Source organism: Leptonychotes weddellii, chromosome 8, assembly GCF_054177405.1.
Source record: "Leptonychotes weddellii isolate Sample4059 chromosome 8, ASM5417740v2, whole genome shotgun sequence".
Lineage (NCBI taxonomy): Eukaryota > Metazoa > Chordata > Mammalia > Carnivora > Phocidae > Leptonychotes > Leptonychotes weddellii.
The window spans coordinates 74,919,310-74,945,089 of record NC_138376.1 but is presented as its reverse complement, the minus strand read 5'-3'; the positions used below and the strand labels follow the sequence as shown (position 1 = coordinate 74,945,089).

The 25,780-nt window shown below is 36.2% G+C and overlaps 1 protein-coding gene across 10 annotated transcripts in view; it reads left to right on the top strand.

Annotated features, from left to right (window-relative positions):
• USP45 (ubiquitin specific peptidase 45) overlaps nt 1-25,780 on the top strand; it is a 71,592-nt gene that overhangs the window by 20,432 nt on the left and 25,380 nt on the right. For 4 of the 10 annotated variants that reach the window (XM_081828701.1, XM_081828702.1, XM_081828703.1 and 1 more), the window contains exons 6-10: nt 7,535-7,677; nt 8,070-8,165; nt 11,802-11,932; nt 17,272-17,359; nt 25,494-25,514. In XM_081828701.1, the coding sequence (XP_081684827.1) occupies nt 7,535-7,677; nt 8,070-8,165; nt 11,802-11,932; nt 17,272-17,359; nt 25,494-25,514 (479 nt within the window). Of the gene's footprint in view, nt 1-7,534; nt 7,678-8,069; nt 8,166-11,801; nt 11,933-11,957; nt 12,425-17,271; nt 17,360-25,491; nt 25,515-25,780 lie in introns of those variants that run through there. The other 6 variants (XM_006730215.3, XM_031024717.2, XR_014147820.1 and 3 more) reach the window with 4 other exon arrangements.

The window sequence follows — 25,780 nt, the reverse complement described above, 5'->3', positions numbered from 1 at the left end:
TTGCATTTTCAAAAATAAGCACTAAAAATAGTTACTTCCATGTGTAAAAGGGGTTAGGGACAAAAAGATGTTGGGCATTTAAAAAACAACTAATTGTTACCCATAGGGATATAAATCCAGAGTTCTCTACTTAAACTGCATAACACAGGAAATTATCTGAGTGACTATTTTCTCAGTTCTCCCAAAGATGGCACTAACTAGTTAGTACCTTTGCAAATATATAGGGAGAAGTTAACTGCATACAGTGAGTGCCTAGGACATTAGGGCTTTAATTCTTTTCAGGAACCCTTTGAGAAGGGCTGCTATAAACTTTAATAAAGGTGTAAATTCACACCAAAGACATCCAGCAATTGATTACATCCAGCTTTTGCTAAAGAGTAGTGTGGCCTTTTCTTTCATATCACCACTAACATTTCATTAGTGTCTTAAATTATCACACTTATTAACCTTATAATCCATTGTTATCCAGACAGATAGTAGATCAAAACGGTTAAGTTTGTGGAATATGAAGCCAGACTGCCTCGGTTTGAATCTCCTGTCACTAAAAACTGTGTGCCTTAATTTCATCGTCATCTCTACAGTGGGGACAATTATCAGAGAAAATAATTCTTTCAGACTCTTTCTTTAAATAAGCAAACTGCAAAATAAATTTATTTTCCCTGTGCCCATGGGAAACTCAAGAATCACCAGTGTTCCCCTTTTGGTTTAACCAAGGTAATTTACAAATATTTATAACTTTAAGAAAAGGTAGACATTTAATATTGCTTGGCAACAAATTTACTAGTCACTGTTTTCAGTTTTCTCCCATGAAAGCTGCATCTCTTTGTACTTGCTCTTTATTTCTGTAGGTTATTTATTTATTTTTTTTGGAATTTTTGGACAGTTTAGAAACACACCTTAAATTTTGATTACTGTTGTTAAGCGGCCTTCCTGAAAGATTATACACAGGGTATAATTGACAAGAATACCTATTTTCCCATATTTAGCTTTGTTTATAGTTTTTAGGGGTTTTATTTTTTGGCAATAATGAAGTTTTTAATGTCCTCATTACCAGATCCATCAATCTTTTCTGTGAAGATTTTTTAGTCTTTTGGGCCATGCTTTGAAAACTTTTGTACTCTGCTATTATAAAGATATTCACCTACAATTTCTTTCTTTCTTTTTTTTTTTTTAAGATTTTATTTATTTGACAGAGAGAGACACAGTGAGAGAAGGAACACAAGCAGGGGGAATGGGAGAGGGAGAAGCAGGCTTCCCACTGAGCGTGGGGCTTGATCCCAGGACCCTGGGATCATGACCTGAGCCGAAGGCAGATGCCTAACAACTGAGCCACCCAGGCGCCCCTCACCTACAATTTCTTGTACATTACTTTTTAATATATGTCTGATTTGATATTTTTAAATTTGGTTTAAAAAAAAAAGATGATCATAGGATCTTTGTATTGGAGTCATTTTTATGGTAGGAAAATTTGAGCTACTTAAGATTACTTTTTAGATAGCCTTAGTTTTAGCCAAGTTGTTGAAAAAAAATTTTTTTTTCTTGTCTGGTGCTGTGATCACCCAGTTTTCTGTCTTGCAAGACCTGAGGTATGTATAGAACCTATCAGGTCTATTCAGTTAACCAGCAACTCTTTGAGTACTCAGATTCTAGGCTTAAAGGGAAACGACAGAGATCTAAAAGAGCTTTAAAAATTTTATCTGGAATGCCTGAAGCTTTCTCTCAATGTTCTTTGATTTCTGGGTCTATGTTTATTTTATTACGAAAGTACAATATCTGATGACAGTGTTGGTAATATAAAGAGATAAGGAAGGTGAGATAGAGTAAATCCCTTTTGATATAATAACCTTGTAGCCCTGAAAATCTTTGATGAATCTTTCTAATTATGGGCATTTCATGGGATCAGGTAAAAGTTGAGAACAAAATAAATAATTGGTAATCAAATTTTATTAGTTTGTCTTTTTTGTTATTGCTGTAGCAGCCTTATCCTTCTAATTATACCGTACTTCAAAACATCTTGAAGTTCAGTCCTTAGTGCATTTGGTTCTGTATTTATAAAGGAAGAGTTCGTAAAGTGAATATGATCTAAAATCACTGCCAGATTGAGAAGTGTTGTTATCTCTATAAGCAAAATGATTAGTAATCATTCCTCATTAATAATACATTACTCTTTATTAAAACCCACACATCTGTTAGTATGTCAAATTATTGAGAGACTGATTCAGATACCCTTGTTTTATTTTTTATTTTTTTAAGATTTATTTATTTGAGAGGGGGAGGGGCAGAGCCCGATGCTTAACGACTGAGCCACCCAGGAGCCCCGGTACTCTTGTTTTAAACTAGAATCTTAAATTCTCAGCTGATAGTTTCTTAGTGAGCAAATGTACATGTATACTTAGTTTCTAAAAGTTTTGCTGAGATGTTATTATGAATGTGAGGTTTAATATTTCTATGCTGTTGGCTGTATATCAGTCTTTATACTCATAAATCATAAGCAATTAAATATAAACATTTACAGATAGTAGTTCATATAGTACCTGATAAAATGGAAATTTAATAAATCAATTGAATTTGAATTGTTACATTTTATAAATATTCTACTTAGTAAAACCAAAAACTTGCACTTAAAAACACACTTAGGGGTGCTTGGGTGGCTCAGTCATTTAAGTGTCCAACTCTTGATTTCCGCTCAGGTCATGACCTCAAGGTTGTGGGATCGAGCCCTGTGTCCTGCTCTGCGTTCATCTGGGAGTCTGATTAAGATTCTCCCTCTCCCTCTGCCCACCCCCCTGCTCAGTACTCACACGCTCTCTCTTTCTCTCAAATAAATAAATCTTTAAAAAAAATTAAACACATTTAAATAGTTCTTAGAAAATGTCATTTTATTTTCTAGTTAAATTATCTGATCTATTTAATATTTAAGTCTAATAGCATAATTGTGAATATGTTCTCAGACTTACATGTAAAAGGCAATAAACAGACCCTTGCCACTTGTGTGAAGTGGCTATTTAACCATGAAATAAACTATTTTTATTGCCATTGCCCTGTGGTTATGTTCTTTCTGGCAGTGCTGTCCATATTTGGTGGCTCTGCATGGAGAGCCAGGTGGTGCTGAAAAGCATCGCACAGTGAAGCGTGGATATATCTAGGTTCAACATTTGTCATCCCTTACTGCTTAAGGGAAGGGTAAAATCTGTTTTTCCATATGTTTATGCTTTTTTTTTTTGCCCGCAGTTTTGTCCAGATGGTCTTATGAACATTGTTTACTTTAGGATGTTATCCCAGATGTCTTGAAAAACTGATGGGTAAATGTGGTACACAGATACATAATAATTTGCATGTTACAGTTTTAAAAAATGTTATTCTTGTAAGAATAAAATGTAATTTATTTCTGGAAATATTTTGTAAGTGAATGCTAAATGTATTAAAATACAAAAATATGAAAAACATGTTTTATATATATAATATGTATATTTATATATAATATAATATATATTTATATATATAATATAAAATATGTTTTATAGATATGTGTGTGTGTGTATGGTTAGTATAATCTGCATAGTTTATTTTCCCCAACATTTTTTCATGTTAATAAGCAAAAAAATATTCTGGCAATGTTAACTGAAGGAAATACTTTTGAGGAGTCATTTGATCAGGGTTGCATATACCTAGATATGTAAGACTCTTGCCTTCCTATCTTTTATAATTCTTCTTATTGTACTTAAATCACTGAAGAGAAATTAGGTGGTAAAATGGCAATAGATTTATAATCAAAAGATTGTCATTATGACTTTGGGCAAATCACTTAACCTGTTGGAGATTGAGTTTTGTAAATATAAAATCAGAGTAACAACTTTACCCAAAAAGATGGACTAATGCTTGGATTTAATTACTCTAGCGTCTGAAATCTCTTAAAAGTCGCTATGAAGCCATCTAGTGGCAACATCAATAATGAGAGCTGAAACCTGCCTATTCTAGGCTCTAGTTGGAATCTCAGATATAATTAAGAGGTGGACTGCTCTCATCTGCAAACCCAGCCAGGATCCATATGGGGCCTCCTCTTGTTTGTGAAATGCTTCTTGACCACTGACTGGCTTATTTCATTTGCTTTTACATCCACTTGCAGGTTTGAATACTGTCTTGCTTTTTCCTGCTTTTCCTTTTCTCCATGCCTGTTCTCTGCCCTTGAGTGACCTTTCCATTGATTGTACCAGCCTTTGCCCCCAAGCTCTAGTATGGGGTTTAATTCTTATTACTTGTTTTAATATATGGAAGACAGGAGAAGCGATCTATCTTGCTCCTTCTTTTCTGTGTTAACTCAGAACTCTAGGGTTGGGAGTAAAAAACAACTCCTCAGTATCTGGACAACACACATCCAGTAACAACCAATAATGTTTAAAGAATAAGCCAGCAGGGGCACTTGGGTGGCTCAGTCAGTTAAGCAATCTGACTCTGGATTTCATCTTTTTTTTTTTTTTTAAAGATTTTTTTATTTATTTGACAGAGAGAGAGACAGTGAGAGAGGGAACACAAGCAGGTGGAGTGGGAGAGGGAGAAGCAGGCTTCCCGCGGAGCAGGGAGCCTGATGCAGGGCTCGATCCCAGGAGCCTGGGATCATGACCTGAGCTGAAGGCAGACACTTAACGACTGAGCCACCCAGGCGCCGCTTACTCTGGATTTCATCTTAGGTCATGATCTCAGGTCCTGCAATCAAGCCCCATGTTGGGCTCCATGCTCAGCAGGGAGTCTGCTTGAGGATTCTCTCTTTGTCTGCCCCTGCGCCTGCTTGCGTGTGCATTTTCTCTCTCTGTCTCTCTCTCTCAAATAAATCTTAAAAAAAGAGAAAAGAATAAGCCAACAGGAATCAAGGGGGGATAAAAAAACAGGCAATAGGGTTTATGGGAAAATATTACATCATGGATAAAAGTTGCTAAGAGTTGAAAGAAAAATATTTTCCATGCGGTAGATTTACTTAATGAAAAAAAACCTTAGAAACCACCAGTTCATTTTTCTCAATGAGGTAAGATGTTTCCACATGTTAGAAAGAAAAGCCAAGAAGATATGAAAACCACAAAGTCAATAAAAAGGCAAAACTCATATTAGCAATTCCGAAAATCAATTAGAAATAAGAGCTAAGCTTGAGGGCAAAAACCCAGGATGTTATAGGAAATGATTAAAGAGAAGAAAAAAGTGAGGGCAGATAAACAATGGCCATGAAGGATCACTTATGAAGGTATGGATTTTGGCACAAATAACAATTTTGGGGAGGCTCTCGGGCTGTTTTCACCCACTTACATGGTGCTTACCTTGCCAGGTGCTTTGCAAATAGTTGCTTTGCATTTAATCCTTATGAAAATCTTATAAGGAAATGTGTTAACCCCCCTTGATTGATGCTTTTCTTTGGCAAAAGTCACAGTTGCCAAGTCACCCCTTATTTGAACCAACAGGATGCGTATGACATCAGTCTGCCCATACTTGAGATTACAGTTTCTCTTTATGGTCTTTTCTCTCTGCTTCTGTCCCTGAAAACAGGGCTACCTCCAGCCCTGTTCATCTCCCTTAATGTTGTTGCATAGAAGGGCAGGATGGGAGGGGATGTCTTTTTTTTTTTTTTTTATTTAACAGAGACACAGCGAGAGAGGGAGCACAAGCAGGGGGAGTGGGAGAGGGAGAAGCAGGCTTCCCGCCGAGCAGGGAGCCCGATGCGGGGCTCGATCCCAGGACCCTGGGATCATGACCTGAGCCAAAGGCAGTCGCTTAACCAACTGAGCCACCCAGGCGCCCCTGGAGGGGATGTCTTACTTACTCTTAAAAACACATCAAAGCATGGAGGGCTAAGATGCTACTGAATCTGCTGTTTAATCCGGTGTGTTTTCATTTATATTGAATTTTTATTATGTATGTTCTCCCCAACATTACACCCCTGTGGAAGAAAGAGCAGTACTAAGACATTTTCTGATCTCCATCAGTCTGATTGGGGAGACAGCCAAATATTTAAAAATTAATTAGCAATGCAAGGCAGTATGTCAGTATTAGATGAATAAAACATATAATTGCAAAGAACTACAAAATCTGAGGGTTGAAAGAAATTTAAAAGAATTTTTTTTTTAAGATTTTATTTATTTATTTATTTGACAGAGAGAGACACAGTGAGAGAGGGAACACAAGCAGGGGGGTTGGGAGATGGAGAAGTAGGCTCCCTGCGGAGGAAGGAGCCTGATGCGGGGCTCGATCCCAGGACCCTGGGATCATGACCTGAGCCAAAGGCAGACGCTTAACGACTGAGCCACCCAGGTGCCCCTAAAAGAGTATTTTGGTTAAAATAAAAGATTTGAGAACTTGGGAATTTCCTGTCAAACTTCAAATTATATATATATTTTTAATAGATTTTATTTATTTGAGAGAGTGAGAAAACATGAGTGGGGGGACGGGCAGAGGGAGAGGCAGAGAATCTCAAGCATACTCACACTGAGTACAGAGCCCATCGTGGGGCTTGATCTCATGATCCTGAGATCATGACCTAAGCTGAAATCAGGAGTTGGCTGCTTAATGGACTGAGCCACCCAGACGCCCCTCAAATTATATTTTGATTCAGAAAGTAATGTGCTGTTGAATAGATATGATGTCAGTTTGTAAATGTTAGAAATTGTTCATTTTCAGGTTGTTTTGAAACATGATAAATTGATATAATTTTTAAATCTTCATTAATTATATAAACCAGTGAGCCCAAAACATGTACTTATGTACCATATATATAGGCATTTTCCTTTTTATATTATAATATAGTTCTAATTTTTTAAGCTTTTTATTTTGAAGTTTCAAACTTAGAGAAAAGTTGCAAGAACAATACAAAAAAAATTGCCATTATATGGTGATTTTACAATTCCATTATTTCTTCTGTGTATTAGTTGGCATTTTCTTGTAAGGAAGAGTTTTTCCCTTTTCCTCCAATTTAAAAAACCTATTACTGATTCTGACCCATTCTCATTTTGTTCAGTGAATTGTAAACTATTAATGACCCTTCTTTATTTTGATACTCAGATTGTCCCAGAGTGGACCAGTGGGAACCTATTCAGGATGGTGCATGTGTATTTTGACCTACTCATCACTTTTTTTGAGCACTTCCTTATTTTCTGGCACAATAAAAATGTTATAGGCTTACTTTGTTTCTTTGCTGTCCTAGGTTTAGAATCAGCCTTTTCTTCAAGAAGTTTTCATTTCTTTTAGTGGGGAATAGTATTTAGGAACTGGGATCTGGATGTTTTCTTCTTGTTTTTTTACTTTATTCTTTTATACTTAACTATGTAATTCATCTGGAATTTATCCCTCAGTGTCGTACGTGGTATTAATACGTAGCAGTAAGATACAAACTGGAGACATTTATTTGTGTTTGTATTCTTGCCCTTCAGGGATACCAATTCAGGGGAAAATCTTACTTAATTTTAATTAATGTATTTAAATTATTTCAAATTATATATATATATACACATATTTGATTTTACATCTTATGTCAGTTATGTTTTCTCTAACTTAGGTGCATTTTCTAGAATCCTAAAACTTTGTGAGGAAAAATGTGAAACAGGTGAAAAAAAGAAGGGAAGAAAAGGCAGCAGTGTACCGTCTGTGAAAGGAATTTCAAATTTAGGAAATACTTGCTTTTTTAATGCAGTCATGCAGGTAAGAGCCATCAGGAATCTTTGTAAAATGTAAAAGATAACTTTGTATTTATTGACACACCTGTAAACTAGCAATTGACTGCTAAACGTTCGCCTAGAAAGGCCTGTTTTCTTTTTGTTTTAGGCTATCTGTAGCCGTTGCTATGTACATACATACATATACACACCACCTTTTCGCACAGTGCTTCCAAAAGGCCTTCTCTGTGTTTTACCATGGTTCTGTCCATAATACTGACATTTATTAAATGTGAAATGTGCTCAGTCAAGTTTTTTAAAACTCAAAAATTTTTTTGCTCTGCTAGATGACATTTGAGAGTTGAAGAGACCATTTTTTCCATAGAATCAGAGGATATTACAACCGAATCAGAAGACTTTACATTTGCTTTCTTTTAGAACTTGGCACAATCTTACATTCTTATGGAACTGATGAATGAGAACAAAGAAAATGGGACAAAACTCAAGATTTTTCCTTCCCCAGACTCTCAGCTGGTAAGAAGAATGACTACTGGGATAATAGCTCTTTTTAGATGAGCCACTGATGGTGCCAAAATTGATCTTTTGTATTTCTCAGCACTGTTAACTGAGATGGTGTTTTGAAAAAATATTTTGAAAAAATAATTCAAAAGCATTTTGTGAAAATAATCCGATTTTAAAATTCTAACGTTATACCTTCAAGATCTGTTATGGTTCAAACGTATCATGGGTCAAACAATACAAAGATATCAAGGCAACTTTTAAACAAAAGGGGTTTGGATTTAGTTGAGCAAAATGTCTAGGACTCCTGTTTCGTAGTTACTGGTAACATTTGCTTAAATATAGCATTTTAGTTCTTTAAAAGTAGATTTAATTTTAATAGTGAGCATCTAAAGATTTTTTGGGGCCTAGTCTAAAAATAGACTATTAAGCTAGTGAGAAAAGAAATAAAGAAAAAGAGCAGCCCTTAACATTCAGAAGCTGGCTTGGCACCCACAGTTAGGCCATATTGTTCAAACAATCTCACAGAATGCCAACCTCAGGCCAGGTTGCTCTGAGACTGATAAAAATAAGACAAAGCAAGGCCACTTCATAATTTTATCTGAACTCAGACAAAAACAAGGTTAGTCTACCACTTAGAAAAATCTCAAGCACCCTATTTTGACCGAAGTGAGAGACTGCTACCCTCAAATAGTAGTAAATGAGCTTTAGCCTCATTCTTACCTCCCAAAGAGACTAGAATTTGGGTTACCCTAACTCAAAGATAAGATTTATCTAAGGCTAAGAATTGCCTCCACTTTCTGACAGCATTCAATTGAGAGCAAACCTTTGCTTCCTTAGACTCTCCCCCAGATTACTCAGCCAAAGCCCAAATCCTGTATCAGTTCTTTCCAGTACCCCCTTATTGAGACACCCTGTGGTTTCCTATGGTGTGTGTTCTTCCTAAATGCAACAAGTAATAAACCCCTCTTGTTCAACTACCAGTGTGTTCCTGGTAGTCTTTGGCTGGAGGGCCCTGACAGTAGTAATTAGGTTTTTAGTTAGAAACTCATTTGTGTGTGTGTGTGTTTTGGAGGAAGAGATGTATGTAATAGCTCATGGCTTTTGAAAACAAGAAAGGGGAGTTCTAAAAATTCTTAGCCCAATGTAGTAATATTAGATTTTTCTTCCACGGAGGCAGTTTTGAAAGACAGTATTGTTGTATGTCTTTGTTGAAAAGGCAACCTGTAAACTTATTGCCTGTTCAGCCCTTTAAAATTTTTATAGCAGAGCCCAGTGCCCTCTTCTAAAATGTAGTGAGGTAGTGAAAATTACTAAATTGGAGTTAATGCTTAGTCATTTGAAAAGATTTCCTATTAAATGTGATTGAATGTTAGGTGCTTTACATGTGGAACTGTATCTTGAGAGGACTATATGGCGATTAGATATTATAGCTGATCACTTTAGATTTGTGTTCTTCTAAGAGGAGAGTTTCAATCTTAGATCTTTGGTCTTTGGGACATAGATTTGACCTGAGCTGGAGGACTACCAGTGTAGATCACTACTCTTTGAATCACCAGTTTTACTTTGTCCTTTGCAATCTATATGCCTTTTGTTTCTTTTCCTTACCTTATTGTATTGGCTTGAACCTCTAGTAACATACTGAATAGAAATGATGAGAGAGCAGACATCCTTGCCTAAAATCCCCAGAGTAGGAGAAAAATATTCAGTCTTTCATTAACATCAAGAATGAAGTTAACTATAGGTTTTTCATAGGTGTTTTTTTTTTTTTTTCTTTTCATGTCTGGAAGTTTGTTTTGACCTCATTCACCAATTTACCCATCCCCTCACCCCCTGTTCTCTATGTCTGTGAGCTGGTTTTTGGGTTTTTTGTTTTGTTTTGTTTTAAATTCCACGTGTGAAATCATATGGTATTTGTCTTTGTCTGACTTATTTCACTTGGCATAATGCCTACAAGGTCCATCCACGTTGTTTCAAATGGTAAGATTTCATTCTTTTTTGTGGCCGAATAATATTCCATTTTATATGTATACCACATCTTCTTTATCCATTCATCAACTGATGGATACTTGGGCTGCTTCTCTAATTTGGCTATTGTAAATAATGCTGCAATAAACATAGGGGTGCATGTATCCCTTTGAATTAGTGTTTTTGTATTCTTTAAGTAAATACCCAGCAGAGTGATTACTGGATCATATTATAGTTCTGTTTTTAATTTTTTGAGGAACCTCCAAACTGTCTTCCACAGTGGCTGCACCAGTTTGCATTTCCACTAACAGTGCGTGAGGGTTCCTTTTATTCCACATCCTCACCAACACTTGTTGTTTCTTATGTTTTTTATTTTAGCTATTCTGATACATGAAGTGATACCTCATTGTAGTTTTGATTTGCATTTCCCTGATGATGAGTGATGTTGAGCATCTTTTCATGTGTCTGTTGGCCATCTATATGTCTTCTTTGGAGAAATGTCTGTTCATGTCTTCAACATGGCAGAGAGCAGTTTTGATATTCAGAAGCTATGCAAAATTATAGCCTGTCCTTTCTGTGGTTTTAGTCAGATGGTAGATTTTTAAGGATAGTTGGTATGAAATATATATATAACATGTGTTTCATAAATACGTGAATGAGACAACCATATTTGATAGTTGTCTTAGAAAATAACATTCTGTAACGTCCTAAGATTATATTTGGGATCTGCTTTTTAATCATTATTTATAAGGAGAGAGGGTTACTGGTGAAGATAACATTTTATTTTATTTTATTTTTTTTAAAGATTTTATTTATTTATTTGAGAGAGAGAGAGAGAATGAGAGAGAGAACATGAGGGGGGGGGGTCAGAGGGAGAAGCAGACTCCCTGCCGAGCAGGGAGCCCGATGTGGGGCTCGATCCTGGGACTCCAGGATCGTGACCTGAGCCGAAGGCAGTCGTTTAACCAACTGAGCCACCCAGGCGCCCCGAAGATAACATTTTAGAAAACAAAACTTGGTGGGGGAGAAATTCTAGAATAAAGTGGGTTTCTCCTTCACACAATTTTAGCTGCTGTTGTCAAGCTTTATGTCTCTCCCTTGTAAAGAAGGAGAATGGTGTATCAATTTTATGACATAATTTCCCATTCCTTATTTTATTAGTAAAATATTTGGGGAAAAGAAGGGTGTGGAGTTTTGCTAACAAATGTGATTTGTGATCATATATTAAGATGTATACATATCAAGTAGATAAGTAATTCTGCTTTTAGGAGAGCACATTTTTTAAGACTTTATTTTTTTAAGTAATCTCTACACCTAACGTGGGGCTCAAACTCACAATCCCGAGATGGAATTGCATGCTGGACTGACTCAGCCAGCCAGGTGCCCCTAGGAGAGCACATTAAGGGACAGTTATAAGCAACTAGAGGTTGGTGATTTTACTCTTAAGCTAATAGTTTTACTAAGTAAGGGGCAAATGTTAGGAGAATACCTGTGTTTTTCAAGGTAAGGCATTTAATTCCATTTTCCATTTTTTAATATTCATCTTATATATGCAGGAATAAAGTTTCTTAATACACTTAAGGCAATTTAGTTATCATTTAAGCAAAGTATAACTTAGATTTTTAATAATATTTAGTTTCAAAATTGCATATTTCTGACATAGAGTTGATCATGTTTTTCAAGGACCCATTAATAGTGGAACTTTCAAGCCCTGGAACATTGACCTCAGCCTTGTTGGTGTTTCTTCACAGCATGAAGGAGACTGAAAAAGGACCACTTTCTCCTAAAGTTCTTTTTAATCAGCTTTGTCAGAAGTGGGTGCATCTAAATTCTTGATATAAATAATTGAGTTATAAAATTCTAATGTATCATTTAATATGAGTAGTTTCACTCTTACTGTAACATCGCTATTATTGTCTAGACTCTCAAGAGAAAGAACTAATACTTATTTAGTTGCAACTCTGTGCTTTATGTAAATTATATCTCATAGTACTCTGAAGAAGTGCTTGTTTATCCCCATTTTATAAATAAGGAAACTGAGACTCACAGAAGTTGAGTAGCTTACCTAGTTTTATAGTGACAAAGCCAGGATTCAAATAGAGGTCTGTCCTGATTCAGAAGCCCATGATGTAATAACAAAGGTAAGAACATTATAGAATTAAAAGGTGCTATTAATAGGTCATCTAAATCTAGTTTTCTTATTTTTACTTTTATTATTTTTTTAAGTATACTCTACTCCCAATGTGGGGCTCAAACTCATGACCCCAAGATCAAGAGTTGCATGCTCTACCAACTGAGCCAGCCAGGTGCCTTCCTTAGTTTTAAAGATGAGCTTCGAGGCAAATAGAATTTAAGTGAATTTCTCAAGATAGTACTGTATGTTCAAAAACAAAATCCTTGTGTGCCCAGAAATACATACATACCATAAAGGACCTGACTTAACTTTAATTCTTTCATCTAAAAAACTGAGAGCTTATTTGTGTCAGGTACTTGCTAGAATCTAAGGGTACACAATGTATAATATATTAAAAATAGACCCTGTCATGGAGCTCATGAGCTAGTCCCAGTCCACAATTACTAAAATATATAGAAACAAAATTCTTTAAATGGGAACTTGCATTTTTGTATATCTCCAGGCTTTAAAATTTCATTTTAATTTAAGCTAGTTATTTGTGCCATGGTATTATATTTTATCTTCTAGAACTATACCAATGTTAATTTTTTAAAAATTTTAATTGTGGAAAGGACACTTACCATGAGTTCTGCCTTCTTAAAAATTTTTAAGTGTGCATTAGATTATTGTTGATTAAGGTGCAATGCTGAATAGCAGATCTCTGCAGCTTGTCCATCTTGCTTGAATGAAACTTTATGCCCATTGATTATGCCTGTATGTTCATTTCTCCTTCACTCCAGCCCTTGGTAGACACCGTTGCACTCTCTCTGATTCAATGAATTTGCCTATTTTAGATTCCTTATATAAGTGGAATCATGCTATTTGTTTTTCTGTGACTGGCTTATTTCACTTAGCAAAATGTGCCATGGTATTTTGAATGTAGTACAAAATAAAGAGGGTTTATTATGTTTCATTTGGTTGACAAATGCTGTTTTTTTTTCAAAGCCCGAAGAACAAAAAAATCCTCAGATTTTTGTGACATTGGTGCCTCACGGAGTTGAAAAGTTTTTAGGATTCTATGTGCTTTCGAATTGTTTTTGGCTCTGCCAAAAATAATTGTTTTGTATCCTCTTTCTTTCTTTTTTTTTTTTTGGTTTTATAAAGTTTTTTTAAAAGATTTTAAAATCTTTTAAAAGAGAGAGAGAGAGTGCATGAAAGGGGAGGAGAGGGAGAAGCAGGCTCCCCGCAGAGCAGGGAGCCTGATGTGGGGCTTGATCCCAGGATTCTGGGATCATGACCTGAGGCTAAGGCAGACGCTTAACCAACTGAGCCACCCAGGTGCTCCTGGTTTTATTGAAGATTTATACAATTTTTAAAATTGTTAAAATAATAGGTGCTCATGGATAAAAGTTCAAAATACTATTTGTACCATATTTTTTTCAAAAGTGATTATGCAGGCACAGACATATATAAAATTGTTTGCTACTTGCTTGTTTTGCTTAATATGTTTTTTACATTTTTCCATATTAGTACATGTGGGTATGACTTATTTGATTTAATGTGTGTGTGTGTATCGCACTTGTGAAAGTACATCTGTAGAATAAATAGACTTACTGGATCAAACATTATTTGAAAACATTTAAAAATTGCATTTGCTTTATTATGTTTACTTTAAAAAGAGATTTCTTTAAGAAAAGTAATTTTTAAAAAATCTGGTGAAGATTTAAGCCATATATGTTGAGTCTATTTTTGGACTCTGTTCTGTTCCATTGATCTGTATGTCTACCCTTACCCCAGTTCTGCACTGTCTCATTACTGTACCTTCATAGTAAGTCTTAGAATTGGATAGTGTGAGTGCTCAGACTTTTTTTTTTTTTTTTTTAGCTACTCCAGGTCCTTTGCTTTTTTATGTGAATTTTAGAATCAGTTTGTTAATTGGGATTGCATTTGGAGATCAGTTTGGAGAGGACATCTTAACAATGTTGAGTCTTCCAATGTATGATTATGAAATATCTTCTCAGTTATTTAGGTATTTGATTGTTCCCATCAATTTTTTGTGGTTTTCAGCTTACAAATGCTGCACTATCTTGTTAGATTTACCTTAAGAATTTCATATTTTTAAACACTATTTATTGTAAATTGGTACTTTAGAAAAAATTCAATATCCATTTGTACATTCCAAATATAAGGAAATATACTTGATTTTTGTATATTGATCTTATTTCTTGTTCCCTTGCTCAAGGGTTATGGTAGTTTTATGTAGATTCTTCAGGATTTCCTATGTAGACAATAATGCCATTGGTAAATAAAGACCATTTTATTTCTTCCTTTTCAATCTGTATCCTTTTATACTTTTTTCTTATCTTATATAACTGGCAAGGACCTCCAGCACAATGTTGGAGTGGTAAAAAGTAGGCATCTTTGCTTTGTTTCTGATATTAGGGGCAGAACATTCAGTCTTTCACACATAAGTATGATAACAGCTGTAGGTTTTTCATAGATGCCTTTTATCAGGTTGAGGAAATTCCCATTCCTAGTTTTTTCTGCGAGTTTTCATCAAGAATAGAAACATTCAGTAAACTCCAGTACTCATTTTTTTCTTAAAAAACAACATATTTGTTATTTTATTTTTTTAAGATTTGTATTTATTTGAGAGAGAGAGAGCACGAGTGAGGTGAGGTGCAGAGGGAGAAGCAGACTCCCCACTGAGCAAGGAGCCCGCCTCAGGGCTGGATCCCAGAACTCCGGGATCATGACCTGAGCTGAAAGCAGACGCTTAACCGACTGAGCCACCCAGGCGCCCAACAAATATTTGTTATTTAAATGAACATTATTTATTACCATTGGGACACATTGATTCCTGGCCCAGAGAAACCATGAGATAATAAATGTTAGTTGTTTTTTTTTTAAGAAAAAAGAATGGGTATTGCATTTTATTAAATGCTTTTTCTGCATCTGTTGAAATATCATATGTTTTTTAATCTGTTGATATAAGAATTGTATTAATGGATATTCTGAATAGCTTTAGTAAAGTATATTTGACATGCAGTAAGCTGTACATATTTCAAGTATACCATTGGGTAAGTTTTGACGTATATATATTTTTGTTTGTTTGTTTTCTCTTTTTATATTTTGTCAATATGCCTGGAGTAGAGAGAGTTTTTGGATTAGCAACAGACTGATTCATCTTCATCCACAGACATCTCCACGAATTCTCTCTTGTTCTGAATTTCTTTTTCTTGATAATCTATTCCTGTTTTATGAGTATGCATACATTTTCCTCTACAACTTGAGATTTTTAAGTTTTCTCCTCTTTCCCACAGTAACACTTTTACTAAGGTACATTTCCTGTTTATATTTCATGTTCTCATTTTGAATACATGAATCTCTTCATATGTTTGTTGATTTTTCTCTTTAAGTTTGAAGGTCTCTTTGGTATTGGTAGATCAGATAGGCTCCATTAGAGATTCTGTAAGTCATCATAGAATTTTTTACCCAGTCCTAGGTAGAAGAAGAAAGAAAAAATCTAGGTTTATTAAATTTTCTTGAGTGGTTGAGAAGGCAGTACTGCATTGTGCATAGTTAAGATGGAGATATAGGCAGGGACATGGTAGAGACAGTTTCTCCTTTGTTTGGGAACAATTTCCATTCTGTGCATCTCCTTTGAAAGCCATAGACTGGTCCTCCTACCTGCCACCTGGCAGATGAGGATCTCTGAAGGATTCCCTGGTTTCCCCTTGCAGTTTTCTTCCATTTCATTGGCCTTCCTTGATGCCTCCAGCACAAGTGTCATGTCATCCAGTTTCAGCCTTATATGGATTCCAGACATGGAAACCCAAATAGGGTTGGGATTTGTGTCCATCTTGGTTTCTGTCCTCAACTCTGATCTAGAAGGTGAACAATATCTATCACATGTGGAAAGAGAAGCCCACAAGGGGAGTAAATCAGAGTCTTCTCAACATCCTATTGCTTTTGATACTTCTTAACAAGAGTGAGTAACTGAAATTATGACTCCTGTTATAGGCTAGATTCACTACTATTTCAGATAGTTTTTTAGCACCAGGGACTCACAGTAGTGCATTACTGGGGTGAATATTTATTATGAGATGAGAAATAATGCTTAAAGTACTGGACTTAAGAATCAAAAGACCTGGATTTATGTCAGTGGCACTTAGCTTGTTCTTCAGTTTTCTCAAGTGTAAAACAGAGTTCATATTAATTATGAATTTCTTAACAGCACTGCTGTGCATATCAAATGAGATGTGTTGCACATATCTTAATGAGACTATTATGAACTTGTACTACCATAACATATTCTTACTCTTTTATATTCCTTAGACAAAATTCTTTCTTCGTCTTAGAGCACTATCTAAATTTAGTACTTATTTTCATTTAAGGCAAAATGCTCATTTTAGTATTGGAGTTTATTGCAGAAAATACTACTTTTTAATACTGAAATCACCTAAATATTTGCTCTGTTGAAGTCTCCATGAATAGCACGTGATCCTTTAATATATTACAAGGAAATCTAATTGTTAAATCCTTAAAATAAATACATTCACAGAGATATCAGTTTATAGTTCTTTATTTTAATATAAATAACCTCTTGTTTTTCTTTTGGTTATTCAAGGTAGGAAGATAATAGATCAAGGTGGCTTGGGTTTGAATACTGTTTTTTTTGCTTGCTATGTGACCTTGCAAATTCTATAAATAATCCCTCTAAGCCCTTGTATATAAGCTGGAGAAAATAGGACATCCCAAGCTTGTTTGAGGATTTTATGACTTGACATAAGTAAAGCTTAACATATGTACTGTGCTTGCATGTAGTAGTTGCTTGATAAATGATAGCCATATTATTCTCTGTGTACTTAAGATCTCATCCTAATTGGAACAGTGACCATATCTGGTCTTTCTACTTAGTAGGAAAAGGACTAAATTGAATCTTTGACTATATGCTATGTAAAAATGATTTTAGATGGTAGTAATATATTGTTGATGAAATGATCTTTTTTTCTTTCCTGTTTTGTTTTTAAATCATAGGGCCCCCCGATTTAAAAGTTTCCAGCAACAGGACAGTCAGGAGCTTCTGCATTATTTGCTGGATGCAGTGAGGACAGAAGAAACAAAGGTCAGGTTTTGTTAAGTTTATCACATATACTCTTTAAGAGGAGGGTACAAAACTGAAGGAATTAATTTCTACCATCATTTTAATGTAGGTTAAGAAGTAATTTGATTTTTTTTCCTTTCTGTTTATTCCTTTATATATTTTTTTGCCTCTTCTTCTAAAAGAATATTTTCTCCTAGTCTTTGCAACCCTATTATCCTTTATTAGTTAATACCCTTTGTCTATAAATAAAAAATCAACTCAAGCTAGCTTAAAGAAAAGAGAATCTAAGAATCTAGGGACAAGAAGGTTCTCAGGAATCCAGAGAATATTCTCCTAATTTCCCTGGTTTCTCTGGCTCTGTAGATTTTCTTTATTCATCTCCCCACAGACTGAGTTGTTTCTGTGCTTCTCTCTCTGAATGGTAGCACATGATCTCCATATTTTGCATATGTTGCAGTTCTGCATATATAAAAACAAAACTGGCTGTTTGTGAATCCTAATTCTGAATTCCCAAGAGAGAAACTTTGTTACCCCATGTTGGATTAGGATCCACTCAGGGATCAGTCATTTGTAACAAGGGAAGAAGGATTCCAGCCTCCTGGATCAGGGAATGTTTCTGAGAAAGGAAGGAATGGCTCATGGTCTGGATAGATTTCCCTAGTGTTCATTGTAATCCTATCCCTTAATTGATTGGGTGGTAGGTGACTTTAATATTAAATGAGTGAAATTCATCTTTTTTTGGTGGGGTCCTGCAAATGGCATACAATTTTTCAGAGAAAATGCAAGATATTAAAGATGTCAAGTACATAGTACATACCCTCATTCTCCCTTTTTCACTCATAGCGGACATTATTAATCCTTTATAACAGTTCTACTGAGTCTGGATTCAGCCTCAGAATCATTCTCAACTTAGCACTGCAGGCAGACCCTGTCAATCACAATTGTCATAATAGGTGAAATCCAGTTTTCCATTCAAGGTAAATATACTTCTTAATCTATGTTAATATGTGGTAAAGCAACCATATGAAAATGAAGTACTCATATGCTTGTGGTAGCTGTTACCATGTTACTACGCAAGGTGGACCTTCCTCTTTTTTTTTTTTTTTTAATCTTCAGTTGTAATGTAGTAGTCTAGCTTTCAGTGAAGAGAGAGTTAGGGTTCTGTAGATTGCTTTGGGTAGTATAGACATTTTAATAATATTTATTCTTCCAATCCATGAGGATGGAATGTCTTTCCATTTCTTTGTGTCATCTTCAATTTCTTTCATCAGTGTGTTAAAATTTTCAGAATACAGGTCTTTCACCATTTCGGTTAGGTTTATTCCTCAGTATCTTATTTTTGATGCAATTATAAATGGGATTTTTTTTTTTTTTTAAGATTTATTTATTTGAGAGAAAGCTCGCACATGCATGTGCGAGGTGGGGGAAGGGCAGAGGGAGAAGGAGAGAAGCAGACTCCCTGCTGAGCGGTGAGCCTGACACGGGGCTTGATCCTAGGACCCTGATTTCATGACCTGAACCGAAATTGAGTTGGTCACTTAAGTGACTGAGCTACCCAGGTGCCCCGGAATATTTTCTTTATTCTGCTTCATTATTGGTGTATAGAAATGCAACAGATTTCTGTATACTGATTTGTGTCCTGCAACTTTACTCAATTCATTTATCAGTTCTAGCAGTTTTTTGGTGGGGTCTTGCAGATTTTCTATATATAGTATCATGTCGGCTGCAAATAGTGAATGACTGCTTCCTTACCAATTTGGATGCCTTTCATTTCTTTTTGTTGTCTGATTACTGTGGCTAGAACTTCAGTTGAATAAAATTGGTGAGAGTGGACATCCTTGTCTTGTTCCTGACCTCGGGGAAAAGCTCTATTTTTCCCCATTAGGGATGATATTAGCTGTGGGTTTTTCATATTATGGCCTTCATTATGCTGAGGTATATCCCCTCTAAACCTACTTTGTTGAGAGTTTTTATCATGAATGGATGTTGTATTTTGTCAGATGCTTTTTCTGCATCTATTGAAATAATCATATGGTTCTTATCCTTTGCTTATTGACGTGATGTATCATGTTGCTTGATTTGCAAATATTGAACCACCCTTGCAATCCAGGAATAAATCCCTTTTGATCACAATGAATGATTTTTTTTTAATGTGTTGTTGATTTGGTTTGCTAGTATTTTGTTGAAGATTTTTGCTTCTATGTTCATCAGAGGTATTGGCCTGTAGTTCTCTTTTTTTATGGTGTCTTTATCTGGTTTTGGTATCAGGGTAATGCTGGCTTCATAGAATGAATTTGGAAATTTTCCTTCCTTTTCTATTTTTTTGGGATAGTTTGGAAAGAATAGATATTAACTCTTTAAATGTTTCGTTCAGTTCACCTGTGAACCCATCTGGTCCTGGACTTTTGTTTGTTGGGAGTCTTTTGATTACTGATTCAATTTCTTTGCTGGTTATCTGTTCAAATTTTCTATTTCTTCCTGTTTCAGTTTTGATAGTTTTTATGTTTCTAGGAATTCATCTATTTTTCTAGGTTGTCCAATTTGTTGGCATATAGTTTTACATACTAGTCTTCTATAATTGTTTGTATTTTTGTGGTGATGTTATTTCTCTTTTTTTTTTTTTTAAATAAAGATTTTATTTATTTATTTGACAGAGAGAGAGACAGCAAGAGAGGGAACACAAGCAGGGAGAGTGGGAGAGGGAGAATCAGGCTTCCCACAGAGCAGGGAGCCCGATGCTTAACGACTGAGCCACCCAGGTGCCCGTGATGATGTTATTTCTCCTCTCTCCTTTGTAATTTTGAGTCCTTTTCTTTTTTTCTTGATAAGTCTGGCTAGAGGTTTATCAATTGATTTTTTTTTTTTTTTTTTCTCCAGAGAACCAGCTCCAATTTCACTGAGCTGTTATATTGTTTTTTTAGTTTCTCTATTATTTATATATGCTCCAATCTTTATTATTTATTTCCTTTGCTGGTTTTAGGTTTTATTTGTTGTTCTTTTTTCTAGCTCCTTATGTGTAAGGTTAGGTTTTTTTTGAGATTTTTTTCGGCTTCTTGAGGTAGGCAAATATTGCTATAAACTTCACTCTTAGAACTGCTTTTGCTGTATCCCAAAAGTTTTGGACTGTGGTGATTTTATTTTTATTTGTTTCTATGTATTTTTTTTTTTATTTCTTCTTTTATTTACTGGTTGACCCATTCATTGTTTAGTAGCATGTTATTTGACCTCCATGTATTTGTGGTCTTTCCGGATTTTTCTTGTGGTTAATTTCTAGTTTCATAGAATTGTGGTCAGAAAAGATGCATGGTATGACTTTGATCTTCTTGAGTTTGTTTTGGCTTGTTTTGTGGCCTAATATATGATCTGTTCTGGAGAATGTTCCATATGCGCTTGAAAAGAATGTCTATTCTGCTGATTTAGGATGGAATGTTCTGCATATATCTGTTAAGTCCATCTGGTCCAGTGTGTCATCCAAAGCCATTGTTTCCTTGTTGATTTTTTTGTTTAGATAATCTGTCCATTGATGTAAGTGGGGGTGTTAAAGTCCCCTACCATTATTGTATTATTATTGATTAGTTCCTTTATGTTTGTTATACACTCTTTTATGTATGTGGGTGCTCCCATGTGGGTGCATAAATATTTACAATTATTATATTTTCTTGTTGGATTGTCCCCTTTATGATTATATAGTGTCCTTTTTTGTCTTTTGTTCTAGTCTCTGTTTTGGATTCTATTTTGTCTGATATAAGTATTGCTACCCTGGCTTTCTTTTGACATCTGTATGGATTATAAATGTTTCTCCATCCCTCACCTTCAATCTGCAGGTGTCTTTAGATCTGAAATGAGTCTCCTATAGATAGCATTTGGATGGGTCTTGTTTTTTTTTTTTTTTTTTAATCCATTCTGTCACTCTGTGTTTTTTGAAGTGATTAGTCTATTTACATTCAAAGTAATTATTGATATGTATTTATTGCTATTGTATTGTTTTGTAGTTGTTTCTGAAGATTTTCTCTGATCCTTTCTTGTCTTTCTCTTTTTCGTGGTTTGCTGGTTTTTGGTAATGATCTATTTCTCTAGTGATATATTTAGTGATATGATTTCTTTCTCCTTATTCTTTGCATATTTTTAGTGGTTTTTGACTTATGGTTACCATTAGGTTCATATATAACATCTTCTGCGTGTAGCAGTCTATATGAAGTTGATGGTCATTTAAGTTGAACCCGTTCATTACTCTTCTCCTTCCCACATTTTAGGTATATGATACCATATTTTATATCTTTTTATTTTGCGAGCTCCTTGACTGATTTTTTTTTTTTACAGAAATACTAATTTTTACTGCTTTTGTGTTTCTTACCTTCATACTGTCACTTTTGGTCTCTCCTTTCCATTCAAAGAGTTCCCTTTAATATTTCCTACAGGGCTGGTTTAGTGGTCAGAAACTCCTTTATTTTTTTGTTTGTCTAGGAAACTTTTTTTTTTTCCTCTCCTGTTTTGAATGATAGCCTTGCTGGATACAGTGTTCTTGGCTGCAGATTTTTCCCATTCAGCACTTTGAATGGATCATGTCTTGGAAAATGTCTGCTGAAAAATCCCCTAATAGCCTTATGGGGTTTCCCTTGTATGTAACTGTCTTTTTTTTGTCCTGCTCCTTTTCCATTTTTTTCTTTATCACTATATTTTGCCCGTTTAATTGCAATATGTCTTGGTGTGGATCTCCTTTTGTTGATTTTCTTGGGCCTTCTATGTGCCTCTTGAATCTGGATATCTGTTTCCATCAGAGTAGGGAGGTTTTCAGCTATTATTTCTTCACATAAATATTCTGCCCCCTTTTCTCTCTCTTCTTCTTCTGGGATCCTATAAAATGAATGTTATGTTAGATGGAGTCAGAGTTCCCGAAGTCTATTCTTGTGTTGTATAATTCTTCTCTCTTTCGTTCAGCTTGATTAGTTTCCATTATTTTATCTTCTAGGTCATTAATTCGTTCCTCTGATTCTTCCAGCCTGCTGTTTGTTGCATCAGATGTGTTTCTAATCTCATTTATTGCTCTCTTCATCTCTGATTGGCTCTTTTTAATCTCTGTGTTAACGTCTTACTGGTGTCTTCTACTCCTTACTCAAGTCCCGTGAATGCCCTTATGATCATTGCTTTAAATACTCCATCAGGCATGTTACTCTTATTTGTTTCAATTAGATCTCTGGCCATGGCCTTGTCCTGTTCTTTCATTTGGGACAAACTTCTCTGTCTTCTCATTTTATCTAAGTCCCTGTGCCTGTTTCTGAGTGTTAAGAAGGTCAGCTCTGGGAGCACCTGGGTGGCTCAGTCGTTAAGCACCTGCCTTCGGCTCAGGTCATGGTCTCAGGGTCCTGGGATCAAGCCCCGCATTGAGGCTCCCTGCTCCACAGGAAGCCTGCTTCTCCCTCTCCCACTCCCCCTGCTTCTTGTGTTCCCTCTCTCACTGTGCCTCTCTCTGTCAAATAAATAAATAAAATCTTAAAAAAAAAAAAAAAAAGCTCTGTGTCCTGTTCTTGAGGGTAACAGCCTTATGAGGAGGTCCTGTAGTGCTTGTCATATAATGTCCCATTACCTAGGGCCTGGCACTTCAGGGAGTGTGTCCAGCGTGTGCTGTGTGCCATCTACTGTTATGTCCTGGCCATTTTATCCCTCAGGCCAGTCATCTGCAGATACGCTCCGTGTCTTTTGTGGGCAGTGTCTGGTCCCTGGTCTGAATGTGGCAAGATTTGTTTTGTTTAAGTAATCTCTACACCCAACGTGTATAGAGAACTCAATTCCAAGATCAAGAGTCACATGTCCTTCCAACTGAGCCAGCCGTTTGGAGAGCCATTTGCCTCTCAAATGTGGCGAGTTTTAATTAGATGTGCTCTGGTTGGTTTGTGCTGAAACCTGTTGCCACTGCTGCCACAATTGAGGCCCTGCAAAATTCCCATGTGGGGAGATGGGGTGTCGGCAGGGGGTTGGGTTGGTCTGGGGGAGGGGACCCGCCACCCTGGGACTAAGGCAAATGTGAATTTAGAAGGGCAGTTCCGTGGGGGTGGGGGGTGGGCGGTGAGTGTTGGTGTAAGAAAGTTAGGTAGTGAGTGGCTCCCGCAGGTGGCCTTGTGCTTATGCTATGGGGGGCGGGGAGGAAAATGGTGCCTACCAGTTCCTTTGTTCCCAGAGGGGTCTCTCCATGAATGCCGTCTTTCTGGGATGCACTCCAAGATGAGCAAATAACCTCCCTACTGTGTGCCTCAGGTGCTCTTCAGATTACTGTTTACACACTGTATGCCCATGTGCTCTTTGCCTGCCTTTTCTCCAACAGCAGTGCAGTAACCTCTGGGTTCTATCCCAGCCAAACCCTCTGGACCTTTAAAACTCCAGGTTTTAAGCCCTATTGGTTGCCAGAACACAAAATTTGGGCCCTCTTGCTTTCCAAGCCAGTTGCTACGGGGATTCATTTTCTTTTCTTTTTTTTTTTTAAGATTTTATTTATTTGAGAGAGAGAGAGTGAGAGAGCACATGAGAGGGGGGAGGGTCAGAGGGAGGAGCAGACTCCCCGCTGAGCAGGGAACCCGATGCGAGACTAGATCCTGGGACTCCAGGATCATGACCTGAGCTGAAGGCAGTCACTTAACCAACTGAGCCACCCAGGCGCCCAGGATTCATTTTCTCTTTGTACTCCCCTGTGCACTAGTCTCTCACCCTTCTCCAGGACTGCAGTTACCTCCCCACTTCAGTGGCCATGAGCTGTTTCTCTCCCAAACCAGGTCTCTGCACTTCCTAACTCCTTCAGTGTGTCCTCTTCTCTAACTTTAGTTGTGGGGTTTGTTCTGCCAGTCTTCCGGTTGATTTCTGGGGTATTTAGGATGATTGGTAATTATCTAGTTGTATTCATGGGACAAAGGGAGCCTAGGATCCTCGTACTCCACCACCATTTTCCCTCCTGGATCTTTCCCTCCTGGATATACTCTATATATTTCAATTATGAACCCTATCATCTTCTATTTAGAGTTATGTTTTTATCACCTCTCTTAGATTGTAATCTCACGGAATGACTCTCTCTATCCCATGTGCCTTGCACATAGTAGGTGCCTGGTGAATGTGTGTTGAGTAAGTTTTCTGTACTTAATTTTAAATGGACAATATCTGTTGAGAATTTGAATTGGAAAAAAGCAGTTTCTTAAATAAGTTATACTACCTAGTTTCTTGGGGATTTGCAATTATTTTGAATATGTTATAATTTGAATGGACTGATAAATTGACAGGATAATACTACATTATGTTTTACCTGTAATTTGTTTTAAAATATCAGTTAAGGGATTTACAAGGCAGCAAGTTGGGGAGAGATATAACAAAACTTGTATCTTAAATGATAAATGTGTATTGATGCTTCTGAGCCTACAGACGACATAGGAGTTAGTTTAAGATTAATTCAGACTATCAATTTCTAGAATGATTGTTTTTCCACTATGGTTTGTAAGAATATGTTTACTACATGGTCCTGTATCATTGTAAATGGAATTAAAAATTACCTCTCTACATTGTTTTTCTCTGTCAATATTAAGATAAAACTATAAAATCTGTTTCTATTATTTTTTCCCCTATTTTACTTGATGGCATTCTTTGTTACAATTAAATTATTGTTTTGTCATAATGGTGCATTAAGATTCACAGTGTCTTAAAAACTCAGGCAGTACAGGGGGAAGCATGGCTTTTTGAAAGCTCTTAATCTTCCCCTATTTGAGGGCTTTAGACGGTGTGGCAAAATTAAAATGTCAAGTCCGTGGATTTATTCAGTCTCTTAAGCAAGTCAGTGGTGCAGTCAGTTACAGTGAGTCCCCATGCAGGAGCTGCATTGTCTGGCCTGGGAACCCCACAGCTGGTAACCGTGCTGCTGTTGTAGTTTGTCACTGCCATGTGTGTTTTGATTGAAGAAAGGCTCCAGCGTTATGTCTGCCGCCAGAGTCTTGTCGTAATGATTAAAAACTACTGACCCCCTTTCATAATGTTTCATTGAAGTTTTTTTCTGATAACTGTAAAGTTGAGGGCTATACCATGCTCTTGCCAAATAGAGTGCTAAAGGGATCATTTGTGCAAAAATTGCACATTTTTCGTGGACAAAATAAAATCAAATTTACTGTAAGAACTTCTTTTACAGGCAGTCTTTTCAGCTTACAAGGTATGTGCTTCTTCACTATCTTGCTTTTAATTTGAGCTCTCACCAAATTAACAATACTACAATTTTATTTCCAAAGATACATCACTGATACATTATTGGTTAGGACTATTTTAAAGGCAGACTGTCTCAGCTGACTGTTAAGCCATGAGTGTTATGTATTCTTATTTTTGAAAGAAGTTTATGGTGGAGATTTGAAATAGTTGAACCTTGACACTGCTAATTGATTAATGTGCTGCAGTTGTTAGCAGCTTCCTGGCCAAAGTGTG